This window comes from Megalobrama amblycephala, linkage group LG19, assembly GCF_018812025.1.
Source record: "Megalobrama amblycephala isolate DHTTF-2021 linkage group LG19, ASM1881202v1, whole genome shotgun sequence".
In the NCBI taxonomy this organism is placed as follows: domain Eukaryota; kingdom Metazoa; phylum Chordata; class Actinopteri; order Cypriniformes; family Xenocyprididae; genus Megalobrama; species Megalobrama amblycephala.
The window spans coordinates 27,101,195-27,124,239 of NC_063062.1; the positions used below are offsets into that span (position 1 = coordinate 27,101,195).

Genomic DNA, 23,045 nt, shown 5'->3' on the forward strand with positions numbered 1-23,045 from the left:
GATCACTTGATTTAAATAACCATAAATACGATTTATAAGCCTTTTTTTCTAGTGAGGACACGTAAAATGTCCTCAGTTGGTTGCCATGATATTTCATTATATAAGTGAGGACATCTGGCCCTCACAAGTATAGATAAAACACACTCACACACCCCCACACATCTTGTTTCACAAAAACAACATGTCCGACTGTTACCTGCAGTGACAGTAGCATGATTTGGATCCAGAGGTGTGGCTGGCAGCTACACAGGGAGAAACAGGACTTTCCATAGAGGCAGTAGTGTCCTTTCAGTGGACAGGAGAATGACAGCTTAGCTACACAGCCACGATGTGAGTCTGGAGCACAACACACACATAAACACAGGAGCATAAATTGCTTATGAATTCATTCATCAAAAATGTAACCTACTTCCCAAAACCACAAAATATCCTAAAATAAACTCCCAGCAGCTAAACTGCTCCATCTTGTAATACAATAGTGTAGTCCAAACCACTGCATAAGTAGTATTTATCAGTAACACCAGGAACTCATAAAACAACAAAAACCTTTTTTTTGCTCATGTTTTAGGGCATTTTCAGACCTGTAGATCATTTGCTTTATTCCGAAACAAGGACTTAAATTGCTACACTGTTGAGTCCAGGCAATTTCGGACCATTTATTTTGGTGCAGATCAGAGCGTGACTGCCTTGTTCATATATGCCAAAACAAATTGAACTAAGGCAGAAAATGCAACAGGTTCTGAAGCAAACTCTCATAACAAGCCAGGTGTAAAAAAAAATCCCTGAGTAAATAATGATTACAAATTGTTCAAATTTGTATTTTTGCGATTTTTTGTGTCTTACCTGCTATTATTAAAATGTTCCATGTATATACTGCCATTACATCTGCTATCCTCCACCTAACCTCAGCCTCAGATGGCACACCAACAGACTGATGACTGCTCATCTGATGCACAGGTGTGGAAGATAACAAAACGAGTAGTGTTTGGTCATTTTACATGCTGGTCACATGGTACTTGGGAGATATATTTTATTTATTTATTTGGTTGAGCTACTTGAGACTATCTCACCCTGCACTGTAGATATTGGCATTTCCATCGATGATTGCAAAACCCAAAACGCTAAACTACTAATAACTGTTTTGTTCGGTCTATTGATTGTAAAAATCTCTTAAAGGCACAAAATTTAATTTTTCGCCGCTAGAGGTCGCTTATTCAAAACAAAGGTGTAGCTTGATGACGCCTTGATTTCACGGAATCATGGGAGGTGTTCACGTCTACATCCGATGGAAAAGAATCTGACGGGACTCGGGCAGAAATCAGATTCATGAATGAGCTAAAGTATTAAAGATTTATTAACATTACTGTAGTATGAAGCAAGGTGTGGCTGAAAGCCGTTGGAGTGGAACAAGGGCACTGGAGCGATTGCTAATGAGGGACAAGTGCGACACTCAGCTCGAGAACAGTGGAGCTTTTATTATGCCGCAGACGACTGTTTTCGCTTCTTCCGGTCATGCATATGTTCAGTAACGCAGCACTGTTTTATCATATTAGATACACTGGTAACACTTTACAATACTGGTGCAATAATATGCATTAATTCATGCTTAACAAATGCACAGATAATCATGTTTTAATATATGACTCATGAAGAACTAAACCATTAAGTATTGATTATTCCATCAGCAACTAATACAGATTCTATATGATTAATAGATTAAGTAATATATGAATTGTTATTAATTAAATGTGTCATAATGTATTCATTCCTTAAAGGGATAGTTCACCCAAAAATGAAAATTTGATGTTTATCTGCTTACCCCCAGAGCATCCAAGATGTAGGTGTCTTTGTTTCTTCAGTAGAACACAAATTATGATTTTTTAACTCCAACCGTTGCTGTCTGTCAGTCAAATAATGCTAGTGGATGGGAACTTCTACAATAACAGTAAATAAAACTTGCTTAGATAAGTTCAAATTAAACCCTGCAGCTTGTGACGACACATTGATGTCCTAAGACAAGAAACGATCGGTTTGTGCGAGAAACCGAACAGTATTTATATCATTTTTTACCTCTAATACAACAATCACTCGATTCGTTTGGTCTGATCGCGCTCTGACAACGGCAGTGATGTCTCGCTCTCATTGAAGTATATGTGCGAGACATCACTGCCGTTGTCAGAGCGCGATCAGACCAAACGAATCGAGTGATGAATGCAGTTGGACATAGTGGTGTATTAGAGGTAAAAAATTATATAAATACTGTTCGGTTTCTCACACAAACCGATCGTTTTGTGTCTTAAGACATCAATGTGTCGTCACGAGCTGCAGGGTTTAATTTGGGTTTAATGTGTTAACTACCATAATGGGTTGAAGCCATATACTTCAACTTTCAGTTGTCTGCTTTAATTAATCATTAACTAATGATTTGAAAATGTATCATTATGTTATGACTTTACTTGTTGAGGCACATGACTTTTAACTAATTGTTAAGTAATATGTCATTAATGGGTTTTGACAGTTGCACATGCAGTGAGTGTAATGTCAGAGAATGTGTTTGAAGGATGGGTAAGTTGGGCTGCACACAAATATCAGCACACCAGAATCTGAACTACAGATTGATGTTGCACCGTGTTTAAACTGGATGTGACCATTATCGAGTCATGCCACAACAGCTGTCTACACAGGACATGACAGACCATTGCAAGTCCATTTGTCCTTCATAACAGAAGTGATGTGTTGTTGTGTTGTGTCCAGTGTTGTTGAAAATTGCTATAATGCTACTCTGTGCATTCGCTCGGTGGCTACGATTAGACACTTGTCGCACAATGTAGTAAGCTAGATCGATATTAGGCATGGTAGTCTGGGTAAATCAAGAAAACGTGATTTAAAGGTGCCATCGAGGTAAAATTGAATTTACCTCGGCATAGTTAAATAACAAGAGTTCAGTACATGGAAATGACCAACATTTTTTGTTTAAAAGACCTCCGAAGAACAGGCGAATCTCAACATAACACCGACTGTTACGTAACAGTCGGGATCATTAATATGTACGCCCCCAATATTTGCATATGCCAGCCCATGATCGAGGCATTACACAAGGGCAGCCAGTATTAACATCTGGATCTGTGCACAGCTGAATCATCAGACTAGGTAAGCAAGCAAGGACAACAGCGAAAAATGGCAGATGGAGCAATAATAACTGACATGATCCATGATAACATGATATTTTTAGTGATATTTGTAAATTGTCTTTCTAAATGTTTCGTTAGCATGTTGCTAATATACTGTTAAATGTGGTTAAAGTTACCATCGTTTCTTACTGTATTCACGGAGACAAGAGAGCCGTCGCTATTTTCATTTTTAAACACTTGCAGTCTGTATAATTCATAAACACAACTTCATTCTTTATAAATCTCTCCAACAGTGTGTAATGTTAGCTTTAGCCACGGAGCATACTATCAAACTCATTCAGAATCAAATGTAAACATCCAAATAAATACCATACTTACGCGATTAGACATGCTGAATGACGAACACTTTGTAAAGATCCATTTTGAGGGTTATATTAGCTGTGTGAACTTTGTTTATGCAGTGATAGAGTCGAGAGCTCGGGAGGGGGCGGAGAGCGTGCGATATAAAGGGGCTGCAGCATGAATCGGTGCATTTCTAATTATGCCTCAAAATAGGCAGTTAAAAAAAATTAATTAAAAACAATTTTGAGTTTTGAGCTGCAACTTCACAGACACATTCAGGGGACACCTTAGACTTATATTACATCTTGTAAAAAAACGTTCAATGGCACCTTTAAACAATAAGACTTACTGTGTTGATAGGCAGCGCATGGACAAAGTCCATGCACTGGTTAAAATTGCTCATTTCTCTGGATTTAAACATTCTTGGAAACATTTGGGATAATGTAAGTACACAAGTCAACAAAATATCTAACACTGTTCTAGTGGTTTTTAGATATTTTATTCCAAAAATCTTACATATTGTGCCTTTAAGATCAACCTATCTACAAATATCATTCATCATCCATTCCCTTTGGCTTTCAATGACTATGTGAAGTGAAGTTGGTTTTATGTTGCATTCATGTGTTTGGCTATGCAGATGTGATCCTGCTGGTGGCCCCCAATGTACTGCTGACCTTAAAGTCCCTGAGTTCTCCAGATGTGTTTCTAAAACAACACTTGGAGTGTAACTTATGCTTTAGTTCACGGTCTTTTTTGACTCAGTGACACATAGATCATGTACCAAAATTTTAATAAAATCAAAATTATATTTTGGGCTTAATAGTGAGGATGTTAATTTCTCTTAGTGACTCAAACATTAATACACCAGTAGGTGACAACCAGTGAATGTCTTCTTATGATTAAGTCATTGAATTGTTCACTCAACAGCTTTGTTCAAAAAGTCATAATCATAATCATCATAAGCATTTTATGCACAATAAAGCAGATCTATTTTTTGATGTTTTTCTCAACTGCTCTGAGCATGACTTATCAAACTATGTAAAAAAAGAAATGAATTAATAAACTGTTTTCAAAGAGTTTCAAAAATGTCTTTGGGCCCTATTTTAATGATCTAAGCACATGGTCTCTATTGCTAGTTTAACGATGGAAAAAATGGTCGGCGCGCCAGGCACATGGTCCAAAAGGGTTGCACCTAGTCTCTTAATGAGTCATGGATGTGTTTTGGGCGTAAGGTGCAATAAACCAATCAGAGTCTCATCTCCCGTTCCCTTTAAAAGCCAGTTGCGATTGCACCATGGCAGATTCGCTATTTACATGGCAGAATTTGCAAGCGGAAAGACTAAATGCTTCTCCAGAGAGGAATCCTTTATTTTTAATATTTAAAAATGTGTGTGCGCTGCTGCGTGTCCCTGTGTGTGTAACAAGCAGAGTGTACACATATTACTAATGTGCTGCTTAAAAAAGAAGAAGACTTTAGACCAGGTTTCAGTTGGTCAATGGAGCGGTCGACTCAAAATAGTAACGTGCCAACAATGCACCTGAACACACCTTGTTTTCAGACCAGTACGCCCATGGGCGACCAGAGTGGCGTGAGTGCTTTTGCTATTTAAACAACGTGGTGCTGGATGTGAAAATGGTAACTGCATCGGGCTGAAACTAGCAAAACACAGTTGTGTAGCGCCCGGCATCGCATTGTGCCGGGTGTATGATAGGGCCCTTAATGTCGAGTCAAATTTATTTGTATAGCGCTTTTTACAATACAAATTTTACTCAAAGCAGCTTTACAGAAAATAATGATGCTAATGTTTATAATATCTTAATAGCTCCAGACAGCAGATTAGAGCTGGGCAATAATATAGTTCATGTTTTTTTTACATATTCATAAATTGAACTAATTAAAACACTTTCTCATGTAGTGAAGAGGCTTGTTTGTTCAGTGGGTCCAGCCAATGAAATGCTTTATCACAGCCACAATCAAATGCTATTGGTTCAAACTAGTTGTGCGCTTCAAAAAGGAGAGACTAAATGCTAAAAAGACTAAAAGGGCTACAGTAAAAGACAATAGATCTGCTCTCACCTAGTGATGTCTGCCAATAAAAGGACACTGTTCAATATATCTTTCACAAAAACACTTTCTGACAGATTTACCACATATGACTAAGGCATTAGCTGTTTTTCCATGATCTGATAAGTATGACTGCACTGAATCCTTCACACTGACACACATAAATGCACTCACATGTATCCTGCCAGTTCAGCAGGTCTCCAACTGATCGATTACCTTCTGGTTCTCAGTGGGAGAGCTGTTGAGTAATGTGAAAGGGAGGCAGAGACCCGGGCCATTGCAGGGGAGATGGTAAAATAGCTCTGCCAAGCATCCCTTTGTTCTGTTTGCCACCCACAGCTGAATTCTTGCATATTACATAGCTGATAATAAGTGGTGTTTGAAAAGGCAAGCAACACTATTACTATTGGTTCATACTCATGGATTTGAACAATTAATTGAACCTTATGTATTTAACTTTAGCGCATAACTCATCCTGCAATGTGCTATTGATGATGACACATCAAATAATGTGGCTTACTGAGGAGAGGTGTGCTATTACAGCAACTGGACTTGAAATTAATGTTTTAAAAACAATATTTAGAATATTAAAACATCAAATGATTTAAAAATAATGAAATGATACTTTTAGTAGGTAGCGGCAAGTCACTGTCTTAATGAGTGAGTCATTGAGTCAAATAGCTGATTCATTCAGAAACAAATCAAGTGACTGTCTTTATGAATAGGTAAATGAATCATTCAATCCAACAATTCATTCAAAACCAAAAACGAAATATAAAATAACGATTCATGCAATAACAAAACCCAGCCTTTTGTTTTTCGAAGATGTGCAAAGATTCTGCTGTGGTTTTGTTTGGAACTATTTTTGTAGGCAAAATATATCAAAACAGACAATAGTGTGTCTAAATGTAAGGATTAGTCCACTTTTAAATAAAATTTTTCTGATAATGTATTCACCCCCATGTCATCCAAGATGTTCATGTATTTCTTTCGTCAGTCGAAAAGAAATTAAGGTTTTTGATGAAAACATTCCAGGATTATTCTCCTTATAGTGGACTTCAATGGACTCCAAACGGTTGAAGGTCAAACTTAGTTTCAGTGCAGCTTCAAAGGGCTTTAAACAAAACCAGACAAGGAATAAGGGTCTTATCTAGTGAAACGATCGGTCATTTAAAAAAAAAAAAATACAACTGTATATGCTTTATAAACACAAATTATCGTCTTGCACGTGCTTCCGCTTTCCGCATTCTTCAAAAACCTTACGCCGTATGTCCTACGCCTTCCCTATTCAAATTATGGAAAAAAATGAAACTGGTGTCGCGTCCATTCCGTAAATTGAATAGGGAAAGCGTAGGACATACGGCGTAAGCTTTTTGAAGATTGCGGAAAGCAGAAGCACTTGCAAGACGATAATTTGTGTTTATAAAGCTTATTCCTCGTCTGGTATAATTTAAAGCCCTTTGAAGCTGCACCGAAACTGTAATTTTGACCTTCAACCGTCTGGAGGCCATTGAAGTCCACTATAAGGAGAATAATCCTGGAATGTTTTCATCAAAAACTTTAATTTCTTTTCGACATCTTAGATGACATGGGGGTAAGTAAATTATCAGGAAAATTTTATTTAAAAGTGGATTAATCCTTTAATATTAACCTGTATTATAAAATCAATATCATATTCGAAATCATGCTAATATTTGGAAAAAACAGTACTCTTGCTCATGTGATATTGCTTAACTATTGTGGCAGTGAGTTTTGCCAGGGCAAGCACAACTTTCTCTACAAAAAATGTTAGTTTTATATTATGGACAATAACCAGTGTCATAGCTAATATTATAAATCATGTTGACCATTGACTCAAACAATGGAACAACTTCTATCGAGCAATTTAATGAAAATTTTCATGAAATTTGGAATCTAAATATAATGTACAAAAACAATGTCATGTACTAAACTCTGCAATCTAATAATAATAAAAAAAGTGGATCCTGTGTATTTCAAACAACATTTCTGGGCATGTGAAGAGCAGTATTTGGTGCTAACATTACCAGAACAGTGGGAAACCTGTCAGTGCTTCAGTCAGAAAGCATCAGTGAACTGACTAAAGAAGTTAGACAACTCAGCTTGGCATCCCAGTGTATAACTGACATGTTTATATTTCTATCATATCTAAAGTGTTCTCCTCATGTTGCTAAACCAATAAAAAACAAGAGAATTAGCAGCTGACATGAAATTCAATCTTGAATAAACATTCACGTCCATTTCGCCTCCAGTCATAAGTAATTTTTAAAAGAGAGTGTAGTAGACTTGTAGGAGAGAGTTGTCCTGCTGCACTACACAATGTGAGGTTTTTGAACATATTTCTGTGTGGATTGTTCTTAGATTTGGCAGTTTACCTTCAATGACACAGTGCTCAGGTATGGGGATTAGTTTGATCATTTCTGCACAGAAGGTTTTGATTTCCTCCATGTTGTCTCTCAGGTGCATCCAGAGTCGATCTCCCTCCCGGTGGTCTCCAACCTCCACCTTTTGCCCCTCACTGTTTGGAGATGTGTCAGGTTGATTTTTTGTGCGATCTTTGTGGTTCTCCTGCAGGGTTGAGGGGACAGGACCAGTCTCTGGGCTGGGACTGGTCTTACAGACATTGAGTTCTGCACCCAGATCCACCCCCTCTCCCTCTGGACTGCTGTCAGAGTTAATGGATTGTGTGCGTACAGCGTGAAGAGCCAGACTCTTTGACCTGAACATGAAAGAACAGCACAACTCAAAATACAAAAACTCAGAGTCACTTCATTTTTTTAGACTGAGTTATTAAAAAAGACCATACTATAATAATACACTATGTAGAACATATTTTTTGCAGTGTTATATTATTTCCCTGAAGCCTATTTATGTCTTAGGGTGTGTTTACACTTGTAGTTTGGTTCTCTTTTTTCCTTTGGTCCGGACCAAAAAAGAAAACACATTTAGTCCTGGGGCCAGTTGCATAAACTTAGTCACTATATTAAGACTGTGTCTTAAGAACTAGTTTGACCAACTTGCAGTTAACCAAGGGGTAATCAATGTTATTTTTCTAATTCAAATTACACCAGTCTACCTTTTTATATAAGAGACTTTTAAAAATTAGGACCACTCTTCAAGAAAAACATTAGTGTCTTAACTTTTAAGACTAGTCTAAGTGGTTTATGCAACCGGCCCCTGGTTCACTTACCAAACTTAAAACAAAAAAAAAGATCCTTTTATGATGTATATTTTGCAATAGAACTCCAAAACAATGCTGTGTGCCGGGCTAAATGTGTGCGTTGTTTGTGCGTACGTATGATTATATTTTTAGAACTCACAAAGACCTTATAAAATTTGTAAAGGAGTCAAAACAGTGCCAGGAATTCCTCCATTGCACATATACAGTGGGTACGGAAAGTATTCAGACCCCCTTAAATTTTTCACTCTTTGTTATATTGTAGCCATTTGCTAAAATCATTTAAGTTCATTTTTTTTTCCTCATTAATGTACACACAGCACCCCATATTGACAGAAAAACACAGAATTTTTGACATTTTTGCAGATTTATTAAAAAAGAAAAACTGAAATATCACATGGTCCTAAGTATTCAGACCCTTTGCTCAGTATTTAGCAGAAGCACCCTTTTGATCTAATACAGCCATGAGTCTTTTTGGGAAAGATGCAACAAGTTTTTCACACCTGGATTTGGGGATCCTCTGCCATTCCTCCTTGCAGATCCTCTCCAGTTCTGTCAGGTTGGATGGTAAACGTTGGTGGACAGCCATTCTTAGGTCTCTCCAGAGATGCTCAATTGGGTTTAAGTCAGGGCTCTGGCTGGGCCATTCAAGAACAGTCACGGAGTTGTTGTGAAGCCACTCCTTCGTTATTTTAGCTGTATGCTTAAGGTCATTGTCTTGTTGGAAGGTAAACCTTTGGCCCAGTCTGAGGTCCTGAGCACTCTGGAGAAGGTTTTCATCCAGGATATCCCTGTACTTGGCCGCATTCATCTTTCCCTCGTCTTGTCCCTGCAGCTGAAAAACACCCCCACAGCATGATGCTGCCACCACCATGCTTCACTGTTGGGACTGTATTGGACAGGTGATGAGCAGTGCCTGGTTTTCTCCACACATACCGCTTAGAATTAAGGCCAAAAAGTTCTATCTTGGTCTTATCAGACCAGAGAATCTTATTTCTCACCATCTTGGCAAACTCCATGCGGGCTTTCATGTGTCTTGCACTGAGGAGAGGCTTCCGTCGGGCCACTCTGCCATAAATCCCCGACTGGTGGAGGGCTGCAGTGATGGTTGACTTTCTACAACTTTCTCCCATCTCCCGACTGCATCTCTGGAGCTCAGCCACAGTGATCTTTGGGTTCTTCTTTACCTCTCTCACCAAGGCTCTTCTCCCCTGATAGCTCAGTTTGGCCAGACGGCCAGCTCTAGGAAGGGTTCTGGTCGTCCCAAATGTCTTCCATTTAAGGATTATGGAGGCCACTGTGCTCTTAGGAACCTTTAGTGCAGCAGAAATTTTTTTGTAACCTTGGCCAGATCTGTGCCTTGCCACAATTCTGTCTCTGAGCTCTTCAGGCAGTTCCTTTGACCTCATGATTCTCATTTGCTCTGACATGCACTGTGAGCTGTAAGCTCTTATATAGACAGGTGTGTGGCTTTCCTAATCAAGTCCAATCAGTATAATCAAACACAGCTGGACTCAAATGAAGGTGTAGAACCATCTCAAGGATGATCAAAAGAAATGGACAGCACCTGAGTTAAATATATGAGTGTCACAGCAAAGGGTCTGAATACTTAGGACCATGTGATATTTCAGTTTTTCTTTTTTAATAAATCTGCAAAAATGTCAACAATTCTGTGTTTTTCTGTCAATATGGGGGGGTGATGTGTGTACATTAATGAGGAAAAAAAAATTAAATGATTTTAGCAAATGGCTGCAATATAACAAAGAGTGAAAAATTTAAGGGGGTCTGAATACTTTCTGTACCCACTGTAAATTAAGATTGTCTGCAAGGAGACGGTAGTTCAGAGGCCTGTACCGAACTGTAACAGGCAACGTAACTTCTATGAAGAGAAGAACCAGGTATGCTTGAGCATTCTGTCCTTTTCAGGATCACATCTTAAGTTTTTGGTTCATTTAGATCAGTGTTTCTCAACCCTGGTCCTGGAGGACCCCCAACACTGCACATTTTGAAAGTCTCCTCTGTCTGACACACTCATTTCAGGTAGTGGAGTTTCTTCTAATGAGCTGATGAGTTGAATCAGGTGTGTTTAATTAGGGAGAAAGACAAAACCTGCAGTGTTGGGGGTCCTTCAGGACCAGGGTTGAGAAACACTTATTTAGATCTTTGGTCCATGCTGCGTTCATATTTCAGTCAAATAGCACCAGAGTTCATTTAGAAGTGTACAGAGACCCATCATTTCAGCTGTCTTGGTCCGCTCGTTGGGTGTGCACCAGGGTTCAGATGGCAGCGTTCACTCTTATTTAAATGAACCACACTAACAGACCCCATTGACTTACATAGTATGAAAAAAAAAATACTTTGAAAGTAAATGGGGCTTATCAACTGTTTGGTTACCAACATTATTCAGAATATCTTCTTTTGTGTTCAGCAGACGAAATAAATTCACTTTTTTGGGCTTCAAAATTGTGAGCGCCATTCACTACCATTATAAAGCTTGGAAGAGCCAGGATATTTTTTAATATAACTCAGATTGTGTTCGTCTGAAAGAAGATAGTCATATACACCCAAGGATGATTTGAGGATGAGTAAATCACGGGATAATTTTCAGTTTGGGGTGAACTAACCCTCTGAGAATGTAAATATAACCAATTTTGATTCTGATTGACTTTAAGACTACTATCTAATATATTATAATTAATTTTGCAAATGAGCGTTGTTCACATTATTACAAGGGTTTTCAAACTTTTTTTGATGCCACGGACCCCCAAATACAGTATAATCATCCCCCAAGTCAACAATATATTCTCATTTATAAAATATATGTCTATTCAGTACATTTACTTTTAATTTACTTTTACATTTTTACTTTTTAAATACTTTTAAGTTGACACTATTTTTTCCCCACAATTATAGTGCTGTTAGAGAAACATAAAACTATGACCATGTCAACTATAGCATAAAATGTAATTAAGCTCATGATTTTCAACCAATCTTAAAAAAAGCAGAATAAAACTGTAATAATCTTAATTTCAGTTAGTTCACTTAATTTTCATTTTGAACTTATTTTTTCATTGTACCCACCTGTTGAACCTCATCTCTCTGCGCTCGTCTCGCGCTGCTTGACCCAGACTGTGGCGTCTCTGAGGACCAGGAGACTCGTCCTCTCTCTCAGACTCCACCTCTTCATCGCCCATCTTCTGTTCAAAAGCCTGGATCTTCACCTGCAGACGCTGGTTCTCAGCAAACGTGGCAGAACTAGGCTTGGCTTCACACGGCCTGGACAAATCCTGCACCTTCTCCTCCTCTCTGATGCACAAAGATAAAGGCAATGTTCAGAAAAGAATACTACAGCATTGCTTACTGGATACTGCACAGTATGTACTGTATACTTTTTTAAAAACAGTATTTGAATTAGTTAAAATTATGCAACAATCAATGTCACAAACAGTAGATTGTCATCACATGCACATCCTGTTCTGGCAAGGTACAGTGCAATAATGTAAAAATGGCTAATTTGCCTATTTATTCAATACTGGGTAAAATTTTTAAACGTTGGGTAGTCAAAAAAAAAAATAAAAAAAAATAAAAAATAATGTTATATATATATATATATATATATATATATATATATATATATATATATATATATATATATATATGAAGAAAGACAAATCACAGTTAATAGACTGTTCCTTGGAAGATGAAGATATGGCACATTATATGGGAAATAGTACCTCACACAGTGTACTCTTTTGTAAAACCAAACATCATCCTGGTATTTTAAACATACAGCTATAAAAATTTACACAGACAATCTCAGAAAGAGGTTATTTAGAAAAATAACCTATAAAAATGTGAAGAAATGTGAACTAGTGTATATTACATTTACTTGTAGTGTATACATTTACTTTAACACAGCTCAGCATGATAAACAGGCCACAACAGAGTCTGAGTCTGAATATAAATGGAGACATCTTATTGACTTTTGTTGCTAAATTTAATTTTTCATTTTAATGTACAGTCTAAACACTGAGTGAATGCAGTTTAGTGTCATTAAATAAAAGTATCAGACTCAAGACTAACATCACTGAAATATCAGAATCAAGCATCCCTACGGAAGAGGATTAAGGCCAAGCAATAATAAAAAATAAAAAAAAAACATCTTGAGATTAAAGATGTTAAATTTCGAGAAAAAACTCGTTAAAAAAAGTCGTTAAATTACGAGAACAAATTCGTTAAATTATAAGAAAAATGTAAGATATAAGAATAAACTCATTAAATTATGAGAAAAAAGTTGTTAAATTACGAGAACAAATTCGTTAAATTACGAATTTGTTCTCATAATTTAACGACTTTTTTCTTGTAATTTAACAAGTTTATTCTCAACCTTTTTTTCTCGACTTTTTTTTCGAAATTTAACATTTTTCTCTCGAAATTTAACGAGTTAAAAAAATAAACCATGTCGAGATTAAAGTTTTTAAATTTAGACTTTTTTCTCGAAATTTAACAACTTTAATCTCAAGATGGTTTTATTTTTTTATTATTGCTTGGCCCTAATCCTCTTCCGTACATCCCAGAAAGCTATGAAATAATCATAATTTATTCCAAACATGAACACTGAAATTTTTAAAGTTAGGTATAACTTGTTAAACTAGAATAGAAAGACATATATATGCAATAAAAAAAATTCTATATTTTTAGATAATTCAAGATTTTAAAATAACTTTCAAAAAACAGATAAGCAATAAAGACAAGAAAAAGTAGAGAAACAGTTTTCTATCCTAACACTTTTATTTAAAAAAAAAAAGTGCTCTATCCCATATTTCATTTAGTAAATTTATCTTTCTCAGTCATCTTTCCTACACAGGAAATTTTTCCTCAAGAGAGCACATATGAAACAGAGAAATGGACAAATGTTTCTATCTGAAGTACAACTCTTTACCTCATCTTTCTTTTAGCAATGAAACTGCCAAAACGCAGATTAGCTGAAGAATTTTGCAATGGTGAGTGTTGACATGCAGACAAAGGTCTGTGGATTAGGGAGCTTTTAAACAGAAGTTAATCTATCATAATAAAATGGCAATTACTGCAATAAAACTAATCACCCGTGTGGTTTCAAAAACTAATTCTGGAACATGTCAAGGCTATTCAGGAAATCAAAGCAAGCGACAGAACTGGGAAAATGTGTGTGGGTGTGTGTGTGTACCTGCTCAGTGTACTGTCAGCCTCCAGCTTGCGTCCCAGCAGTCGAGCGATGGCGGTGAAACTGTTGCTCATCCGGTAGATGTCTTTTCCCCCGCCGCCCAGGATGGAGGTGTAGCGATCAGTCAGGCAGCGGATTTCCAGCAGTAGTGTGTGATGTGCGCTGTGCTCCATACTCGCTAACAGAGACACCAGATATTGCAGAGCCCCGCGAGCCTGGACCTGCACATGAGAAGAACATGTATTGTAATTGTATATCAAGAATCCAAGTTGATTGGCAACCATAAACAGCCTTCAATAAGACAAATGATAACAATGTGTGGAGTCTTGTTTATTTTGATTATTTATATCACCATTAAATTCCATTTTTATTCCATTCTATTATATTCTTTAAAATATAATGTATTTCTGTGATGCAAAGTGTCTGAACAATTATGTTACCTCTATGGCATTTCATATCGGCTTTTAGCTTAAAAGCATGCACATTTGGAGAAATATTGATGGATTCTCATATGTTTGTCAATTTTCTATACAGAAGAGTATTATTCAGGATTTATTGTCATTACTATGAGTGCTGGATACTGTTTTCAATTCATACTTGCAGCCAGAGGGCGCTCTGTACACCTTTAGTCCACAAATGCCTGAGAACTAAAGAAGAATAGGCAATCCAGGAACTAACCGAACTAACAGAGGACAGAGATCGCTAACTATGGCTATTCAAAACACTTTTCAAGACAATAAATACACGATTGAGACGATGAATGCATGTATTCAATTTGCGTCTGAATAGCGCTGGCTCCGTGGGCGTGGCCGCATTAGCGGATAATGAGCTGAATAAAACCTGACATTTCAACGTTTTTTTTAGACATAAGTCTAATTTTTTTGTGATTAGTATTCACTAAGTTACAGTTCATTTTCTGAGAACTATCAGATTGGACTTCCTTCAGAGGGAGACGAGAGATCATGCATCATGTTAGTTTTCTTTATTTTACAAAAAGCACAACATTTTGTTTTTACTCCGAGTGTACACAAATAAAAGAAGATATTCCACAGATTAAAATGGTGTATAACTCTTAATTGTATGTGCAACATTAACAGAGTATTTTGAGTCTCTTTCACACTGGTAAGAAAAAAACCGCCGTGGTATCGCCGGCGATACCCTCACACCTCAGAGTGTTAAAGGGATAGTTCACCCAAAAATGAAAATTTGATGTTTATCTGCTTACCCCCAGCGCATCCAAGATGTAAGTGACTTTGTTTCTTCAGTAGAACACAAATGATGATTTTTAACTCCAACCGTTGCCGTCTGTCAGTCAAATAATGCAAGTGAATAGGAACTATATCAATAAGAGTTGAAAAAACTTGCACAGACAAATCCAAATTAAACCCTGTGGCTCGTGACGACACATTGATGTCCTCAGACACGAAACGATCGGTTTGTGTGAGAAACCAAACAGTATTTATATCATTTTTTACCTCTAAAACACCACTATGTCCAACTGCGTTCAGCACTCGATTAGTGAGGTCTGATTGCGCTCTGACAACGGAAGTGATCTCTCGCTCTTATACTTCAGTGAGTGCAAGACATTACTGCCATTGTCAGAGCACGATCACTCCCATTATTTGACTGATAGACGGCAACGGTTGCAGTTACAAAAATCATAATTTGTGTTCTACTGAAGAAACAAAGTCACCTACATCTTGGATGCCCTGGGGGTAAGCAGATAAACATCAAATTTTCATTTTTGGGTGAACTATCCCTTTAATTTGCAAACATTAAATGATGCTTAATAGATGTAGTTGATGAACAGTCAAATATCAACATATACTGTAGCTACACTACTGTTCAAAAGTTTGGGACATAAAAAAAATAAAAAAAATAATTGTTTTATTGAACCAGGATTCATTAAATTGATCAAAACTGACAGTAAATACATTTATAATGTTACAAAATATTTAAAACAAATGCTGTTCTTTTTATTTTTTTTATTCATCAAAGAATCCTGAGAAAAAAAGAAAAAAAAGAATTAACAGAAATATTTAGCAACCAACACTGGAATAAGAAGAAAAATAATAAGAATTCTTGAGCATAAAAATAAGCATATTAGAATGATTTCTGAATGATCATATGACACTGAAGATGAAGGAGTAATGATGCTGAAAATTCAGCTTTGCTGAATAAATTACATTTTAAAATATATTAACATAGAAAATTACTGTTTTTACTGTATTTGTGATAAAAAAATACAAAATAAAATAAATCCAGCCTCGGTGAGCATAAGAGACCTCCAAGAACATCAAAAAAAAATTATTTGTGTATAAAAAGAAATAGTTCCCTTTCGATACTTCACTCGTACTGCGTATGGGGAAAAGTCTCCCTTTTTCCCCGTCACTGAAGCCTTTTTCAATAACGCAGTGTAACTGCATCGTCATTGGTTCACTCATGAGAAGTTGTTGAACCAATGACGGCGCGGCATAGCTGCACGCCCTATGGCGAGAAAGCGTGCGAATTTTCCCGCCGAAAGGGGCGGGGTTTAGTGCTATATAAGCGGGCGTTTCACCATAGGAATTCAGTCCTTTCTCCTTCAGCGACGACTACACATCTCTTCGCTGATCTCCGCGCTGAAGCTGAAGAAGCTCGCCGCCTGGAAGAAGCAGCTCTCGCCGCCGTTGAAGAGGCCCCGCAGCGGACCCAGCTGAGCCACTGGACTTCGACAGCGCCGGCGCCCTCGTGGACTACTGCCCCGAGCGCCGTCTTCAAGACGCCCGCCGCCTGCTTCCTGTTCCGGCCGCCGTCTCAGCCGTCTCCTGCCGCCATCCGGCGCCCCCTCTGAGAGCGTTTTATTACCGCTCTAGAGCATTTTTCCTAGTGGATTCGTCCGCTCTAAAAGAGCTTCCGCGGCCCTCACCGCTCTAAAAGAGCCCCCCAATCGCCGTTTTCACGGCGCCGGCGTTGTTACAAATGCCGCGTCACTTCTGTGACATCTGCAGAGCCCCTCTGCAGGACAGCGATGGACACGATGAGTGCGTTGGATGCCTGGGTAAGCCCCATGCGGAAGCCGCGCTCACCGACACTTCATGCCCACACTGCGAGTGCATGAGTCTGGCCTCTCTGCGCTCGCGGGTTGCTTTCTTTGCCGGAAGCAGTCCCGCCGCTCGCGCCCTCCCGTCCCCTTCCCGCCGCAAGCCTGCGAGGAAGAGACAGCGGGGTAGAGCGACCCAGCGCCCAGAGATGAGCGAGCTCACGTCGGCCCAGCCCCCGCGTGCCTCGCCCTCTCCCACCAGAGAGCAGTCGCCCTTCAGGTTCTCCCACCCTGAGCAGCGTCCCTCAGCACATGCAAGTGACCTCGTCTCATTTGGTGGATCCGACGAAGAGCCGCTGGATGAGTCCATGTCTCTCGCGGCTTCTGAAGCAGAAGGCTGGGTTGGCGAGTCGGACGACCCCGCCCCCCCGCCTCCGCTGGAGCCCATCGAACACGGCTCGGGCATGGACGCCGAACTTCTCCGCGTCCTCTCAAAAGCTGTGGAGGAGCTGGACCTGGATTGGGCTCCGCCGGAAGAGCCGTCTCGAAGCCGTCTAGATGAGTGGTTCCTGCCGGGAAGACGCCAGGCCCCTCGTCAACGTGCTGCCCCGTTCTTCCCCGAGGTACATGAGGAGCTGACCAAGTCATGGCGCGCTCCTTACTCTGCCCGCCTGCACACCACACCACGCACTGCTCAGCCCTCACCACTGTAGACGGCGCTGAAGAAAAGGGTTACGAGCACCCGCCACCCCTGGATGAAGCAGTGGCAGCTCACCTCTGTCCTCCCACGGCCGTGGGCTGGAAATCTAAGAGAGCCCTTCCTTCGAAGCCCTGCAGAACTACCTCCACCCTGGCTTCGCGAGCCTACGCCTCAGCTGGCCAAGCTGCCTCGGCGCTCCACACTATGGCCATCTTCCAAGTGTTTCAAGCCAAGCTTCTCCGCTCTATGGACGAGTCCGGCTTTGATGCACCCGCCTTCAGGGACCTCCGCAGCGCCACTGACCTAACCCTGCGAGCCACGAAGGCCACAGCCCAGGCCATTGGAAGGTCCATGGCCAGCCTGGTGGTTTTAGAGCGCCACTTATGGCTCAACTTGACCGAGATCAAGGATGCAGATAAGATGGCCTTTTTAGACGCCCCTGTCTCACCTTCCGGTCTCTTTGGGCCATCGGTAGAGGGTCTCACCGAGCGATTCATTGCAGCGCAGAAGTCGTCTCAGGCCATGAGACACTTCCTGCCAAAACGCTCCAGCTCCGCATCTGCTTCAAGCCGACCCAGGCCTGCGCCGGCTCAGCAGAGCAAGCCTGCCCCCTCTGCCTCCCAGGCAGCACCGCCAAAGGAGCAACGCCACCGCTCGCGCTCTGCCAGACGCTCCTTCCCGAGACGCCAGGGACCCCGGCCCAAGATTGCGCTGGACCCTGTGACGCCTAAGTCATCCTGATTCAAGAAGGAAGAGGACGGGGGAATGTCTCGCTGCGGCCGGACCACCCCCAAAGCTCCTTTGTGCAGTTTCCCCTCCGCCTCGTTCACATCCGGGCGCGGGAATAACGCTCAGTGTTACAGATGGACCCACAAATGTTGCGTCCACTCAAACCGCCGTTTTCACGGCGAACACATTTTTTCCATCTCTAATAAAGGGCAAATTTCCTCTTCCACTCCCCTCGGTGCACAGCCCCCCCTCAGGCGGGCTGTCAGCCGATGTTATTCAACCTCTTGCCGCCCGGGTCGAGGCTTGGCGTGCCATCCCCGGGCTGTCAGAGTGGATCCTAGGTATCATAAGTCAGGGCTACTCGCTCCAGTTCGCCCGAAGACCCCCACGCTTCGGCGGGGTGCTTCAGACTTCGGTGAATTCGGACAGCGCTCACGTTCTCCGAACCGAAGTCTTGGCGCTGCTCAAGAAAGGGGCTATAGAAATAGTTTCTCCTCCAGAGAGCGAGTCGGGCTTTTACAGCCGTTACTTTCTGGTCCTCAAGAAAGACGGCGGTCTCAGACCCATCCTAGATCTCAGAATCTTGAAGCGCTCCCTCATGAGACGGAAGTTCAAGATGCTGACGCTGAAGCAGATCCTCGCACAAATTTGTCACAAGGACTGGTTCTGCTCACTGGACCTGAAAGATGCTTACTTTCACATCCAGATAGCCCCCCACCACAGGCGGTTCTTGAGATTCGCCTTCGAGGGTGTGGCTTACCAATACACGGTCCTGCCCTTCGGGCTGTCCCTGGCTCCTCGCACTTTTACCAAGTGCATGAATGCGGCTCTTTCCCCGCTCAGACATGGCCCACTCGCGAGCAGAGCTAGAACTTCACAGATCCGTGCTCCTCAGCCATCTAGAATGCCTGGGACTCAGGGTCAACCTATCCAAGAGCTCGCTGCTTCCCAGCCAACGCATCTCGTTCCTGGGAGCGGTTTTCGACTCTGTCCGCATGTCGGCAGTAGTCTCGCCAGAGCGCGCTCTGGCCATTCAGCAGCTCGCGGCTTCCATCACAAACAAAGCCTACCTTCCTCTGAAGTCCTTCCAGAGGCTATTAGGGCTGATGGCTTCCGCCTCCCCAGTTCTTCAGCTCGGCCTTCTTCGGATGCGGCCTCTGCAGTACTGGCTGAAGTTTCGGGTCCCCCCCACGCCTGGCGGCACGGCCGCTTCTGTCTCAAGGTCAATCAGGCCTGTCTATCAGCCCTGAAGCCCTGGTTGAACCCCGAGTGGTTCAAGCGTGGTGTACCCCTTCAGGCGGCGTCGCGGAGGACGGTGCTCTCGACGGACGCATCCAACTCGGGTTGGGGCGCTCTTTGCGAGGGCAGACCGGCCTTCGGCTCGTGGTCACATGAAGAGAGCCATCTCCATATCAACTGCCTAGAGATGCTGGCAGTGATACGTGCCCTTCACTTCTTTCAGGCTCACCTGACGGGTCGCCACGTCCTAGTCCAATCGGACAGCATGACGGTGGTGTCGTACATAAATCACCAGGGAGGTCTTTCGTCCAGCCGCTTATGCGCACTGGCGAAGCGCCTACTGGAATGGGCTCTACCCAGATTTCTGTCGCTCAGGGCGACACACATTCCTGGGAAAACCAATCTGGGAGCAGATATGTTGTCCCGGAGCAATGTCCCCTCAGACGAGTGGACGCTCCACCCCCAGACGGTTCTCACAATATGGGAATTCTTCGGGAAGGCAGAGGTCGACCTCTTCGCCTCAGAAGACAACTCTCATTGCCCAACTTATTTCTCGAGGAAGGACGATGCGCTGGCCCACCATTGGCCCAGCTCCCTTCTCTACGCATTCCCCCCGATCGCTCTGATCCCTCAGGTTATCAGACGAATCAAGGAAGACAAGCACAGAGTCCTCCTGGTGGCCCCGCTCTGGAGGAGCCAGATTTGGTCCTCGGAGCTGTTCAGGCTCTCCACGAGAGCCCCGTGGCCCATTCCCCTGAGACGGGACCTTCTCTCTCAGGCGAACAGGACAATTTGGCACCCACAGCCAGAACTTTGGGCTCTGCACTTATGGTCCCTCGATGGGAGCCGGTCAGCCTCCCCGGGGACGTGTTGAACACCATCTCTCAGGCGAGAGCTCCGTCTACGAGACGTCTCTACGCCCAGAAATGGTCGATCTTTGTTGACTGGTGCTCTGCACGCAACATAGATCCAGTGGAGTGTGACGTATCTCAGATACTGTCCTTTCTCCAAGAGCGTTTGAATGCAGGACGAGCTCCTTCAACGCTCAAAGTTTACGTAGCAGCCATCGCAGCGTTTCACTCTCCTATCGCTGACCAGTCGGTGGGAAGAAACGGCCTAGTGGTGCGTTTCTTGAGGGGTGCTAGGCGATTGAATCCTCCTCGCCCCCTCACTGTTCCCACCTGGGACCTATCTATGGTCCTTAGGGCTCTCAAAGGGCGTCCCTTTGAGCCGCTGTGCTCAGCTGACCTCAAGCCCCTGACACTTAAGACCGCGCTGCTACTGGCTCTAGCATCGGTTAAACGTGTTGGCGATCTGCAGGCCCTCTCTGTGAGCCCTGCTTGCCTTGAGTTTGGACCCAACGACTCTAAAGTCGTATTGAAACCCAGGCATGGCTACGTCCCCAAGGTGCTCTCGACCCCGTTCAGAGCACAGGTCATCTCCCTCTCTGCGCTCCCTGTCTCGTCAGAAGAGCAAGAGTTGGAGTTGCTCTGCCCTGTTAGGGCATTGAGAACTTATGTAGAGCGATCACAGCCTTTTTTCGGCTATCAGATCAACTCTTTGTTTGCTTTGGCGGCCGCACCAAAGGGTCTCCGGTCTCAAAGCAGCGTCTCTCGCGTTGGATTGTCGACGCCATAGCTCTTTGTTACTCCTCCATGGGCTCGGAATGCCCCATAGGAGTTAGAGCTCACTCCACTAGGAGTATGGCCTCTTCTTGGGCCTGGTCCAGTGGAGTTTCTATCAAAGACATCTGTGAGGCGGCCGGCTGGTCCTCGCCGTCCACCTTTGTCAGGTTTTACCAGTTGGACGTTCCGGCTTTGCAAGCTCGGGTCCTATCGGTCTGATGCAGCGGCCTCTTCGAGCTCCGCCTCAACCGGTTTAGGAGTGAACTCCTCTTGTAGTGTAACTAAGGGTTCGACGGCTTCGGCCCTCTCATTAGTTTCATGGACCCCTTCTAGGTGTCCCAGACATGTCCAGTCGTCCCCTTCCGTGGCACGGCGCGGTTGAATTCGTTCCCATACGCAGTACGAGTGAAGTATCGAAAGGGAACGTACTCGGTTACTAACGTAACCTCGGTTCCCTGAGATACGGAACGAGTACTGCGTTTCTTGCCGTGCCACGAGGCTGCGGCTTCAGGGTCGTCGCTTCAGTCGATATGGCCTGAATTCCTATGGTGAAACGCCCGCTTATATAGCACTAAACCCCGCCCCTTTCGGCGGGAAAATTTGCGCGCTTTCTCGCCATAGGGCGCGCAGCTATGCCGCGCCGTCATTGGTTCAACAACTTCTCATGAGTGAACCAATGACGATGCAGTTACACTGCGTTATTGAAAAAGGCTTCAGTGATGGGGAAAAAGGGAGACTTTTCCCCATACGCAGTACTCGTTCCGTATCTCAGGGAACCGAGGTTACGTTAGTAACCGAGTACGTTTCATTCAAGTTTATTTTTTAACAATGCACATTAACTAATAAGCTGTTATACTATTGCTGCTGATGTTGATCTCTTATTTATGATTGTTATAATTAAGATAACAGTATTCCTGAACATTAAGTTTTAATCATTTATAATAATGTTTTGAATAATTTGAATATAATTATTTAACAATTAAAAAAAAAAAGTACTATGGTAAAATGGTACAGAGATCATACAGAATGATTATCAGGTACCTCAAAGTATAAAATTATAAAGTATAGTATAAAACCATTTTACATTTAAGATAAATTATTAAATTATACACTATTTTAAAATATCAAGAAAGGTCTAGAAATAGAGTAAAGGTGATGATACACGGGGCAACTTTTTAAGCGTGTGTCATCACCTTAACATTAAGATCACAGCATGATGAATTCCATGAAAGGAAGTTTCTATGAATGTAGTACACAACAGGGACTATATTACCACTTGCACAATGGGCGTGTGTCTGGCTGTGGCTGTAAGCATATCGAAACACTATTTTCCATTTCTATTTTAAACTAATTTTGAGTCAGATCCACATATGTTTTTGCCCAAGTCAGAGTGGTGACTCAAAGCAAAAACTAAATCAAACTGAAAGGGGGAGACAATAAATTGTCATATTGGCATCAGCAATTGAATTCCCATTTGAAAACATAAGATTTGTATATGACGATGTACTACCAATGTCTCAGAATCTGGATGTGAAAAATCAAAAACAGCTTTTGATATAATATACAGACTGATCTATCTCCATGATGCCAGAATTGGGGGTCTTAAGAAACAGTTTGTTCATCCACATTAGAGTAAACAAATCATTAAAAATGATGTTTGGTTCCATTAACAGAACATCTGCATTCGTCTACACCATAATAAAATGTACAGTAGCATGGGAAAATAAATTATTTTTAGCTCATTGAGCATGAACAAGCATGACAAATTCTGAATTCTGTACTGAATATGACAA

The 23,045-nt window shown here is 41.8% G+C and overlaps 1 protein-coding gene across 4 annotated transcripts in view; it reads right to left on the reverse strand.

Moving 5' to 3' along the window:
* veph1 (ventricular zone expressed PH domain-containing 1) overlaps positions 1-23,045 on the reverse strand; it is a 149,277-nt gene that overhangs the window by 39,638 nt on the left and 86,594 nt on the right. For all 4 annotated transcript variants that reach the window (XM_048168270.1, XM_048168269.1, XM_048168271.1 and 1 more), the window contains exons 7-10: positions 13,941-14,158; positions 11,816-12,040; positions 7,932-8,275; positions 197-336 (exon numbers count right to left, since the gene is read on the reverse strand). In XM_048168270.1, coding sequence (XP_048024227.1) covers positions 197-336; positions 7,932-8,275; positions 11,816-12,040; positions 13,941-14,158 — 927 coding nt within the window. The remainder of the gene's footprint in view (positions 1-196; positions 337-7,931; positions 8,276-11,815; positions 12,041-13,940; positions 14,159-23,045) is intronic.